Genomic DNA, 558 nt, shown 5'->3' on the forward strand with positions numbered 1-558 from the left:
CCTCAGAAGAAGAGAAAAAGCTATTGGTGTATGAAGCCCTAGAGTATGCAAAAAGAGCACTAGAAAAAAATGAATCAAATTTTGCAGCTCATAAGGTGAGGTGCTTAAAGTAACTAAGCTGCTACTATGCAATGAGAGGTACATTGGTCTATACTTACTTATTATCCCTAATTTATGTAGGAAGGAAAATTTCTTTATTTTAAAGAAGTAGGGAAGAGATTTATTTTTATAACCTTTTTTCAAAAAGAAGTAGTTTTTTTGTGTTCTTGAACATTTAGTCTGACTTCAATAGTATGTCTGGCAAATTACTTTTGTGAGTGCTTATTTTTAAACAAAAGTTTTAGTAATTTCATGATTTACCTTTATTCCTAGCACTTGACAAATATTTTCTCATTTTCCTCACGTTATATTTCTATTTTTTTTTTTTTTTTTTGAGACAGAGTCTCCCTCTGTTGCCTGGGCTAGAGTGAGTGCCGTGGTGTCAGCCTAGCTCACAGCAACCTCAAACTCCTGGGCTCAAGCTAAATAATATTCAGCACCGCAGGTAGATGAGTTCTA

The 558-nt window shown here is 34.1% G+C and overlaps 1 protein-coding gene across 1 annotated transcript in view; it reads left to right on the forward strand.

The window, feature by feature from the left end:
- Positions 1-558, forward strand: part of RMDN1 (regulator of microtubule dynamics 1) — a 30,399-nt gene that overhangs the window by 20,873 nt on the left and 8,968 nt on the right. The window contains exon 7 of the mRNA XM_012643548.1: positions 279-313. Coding sequence (XP_012499002.1) covers positions 279-313 — 35 coding nt within the window. The remainder of the gene's footprint in view (positions 1-278; positions 314-558) is intronic.

The sequence above is a fragment of the Propithecus coquereli genome, unplaced genomic scaffold (genome assembly GCF_000956105.1).
Source record: "Propithecus coquereli isolate 6110/MARCELLA unplaced genomic scaffold, Pcoq_1.0 Scaffold2, whole genome shotgun sequence".
In the NCBI taxonomy this organism is placed as follows: Eukaryota; Metazoa; Chordata; class Mammalia; order Primates; family Indriidae; genus Propithecus; species Propithecus coquereli.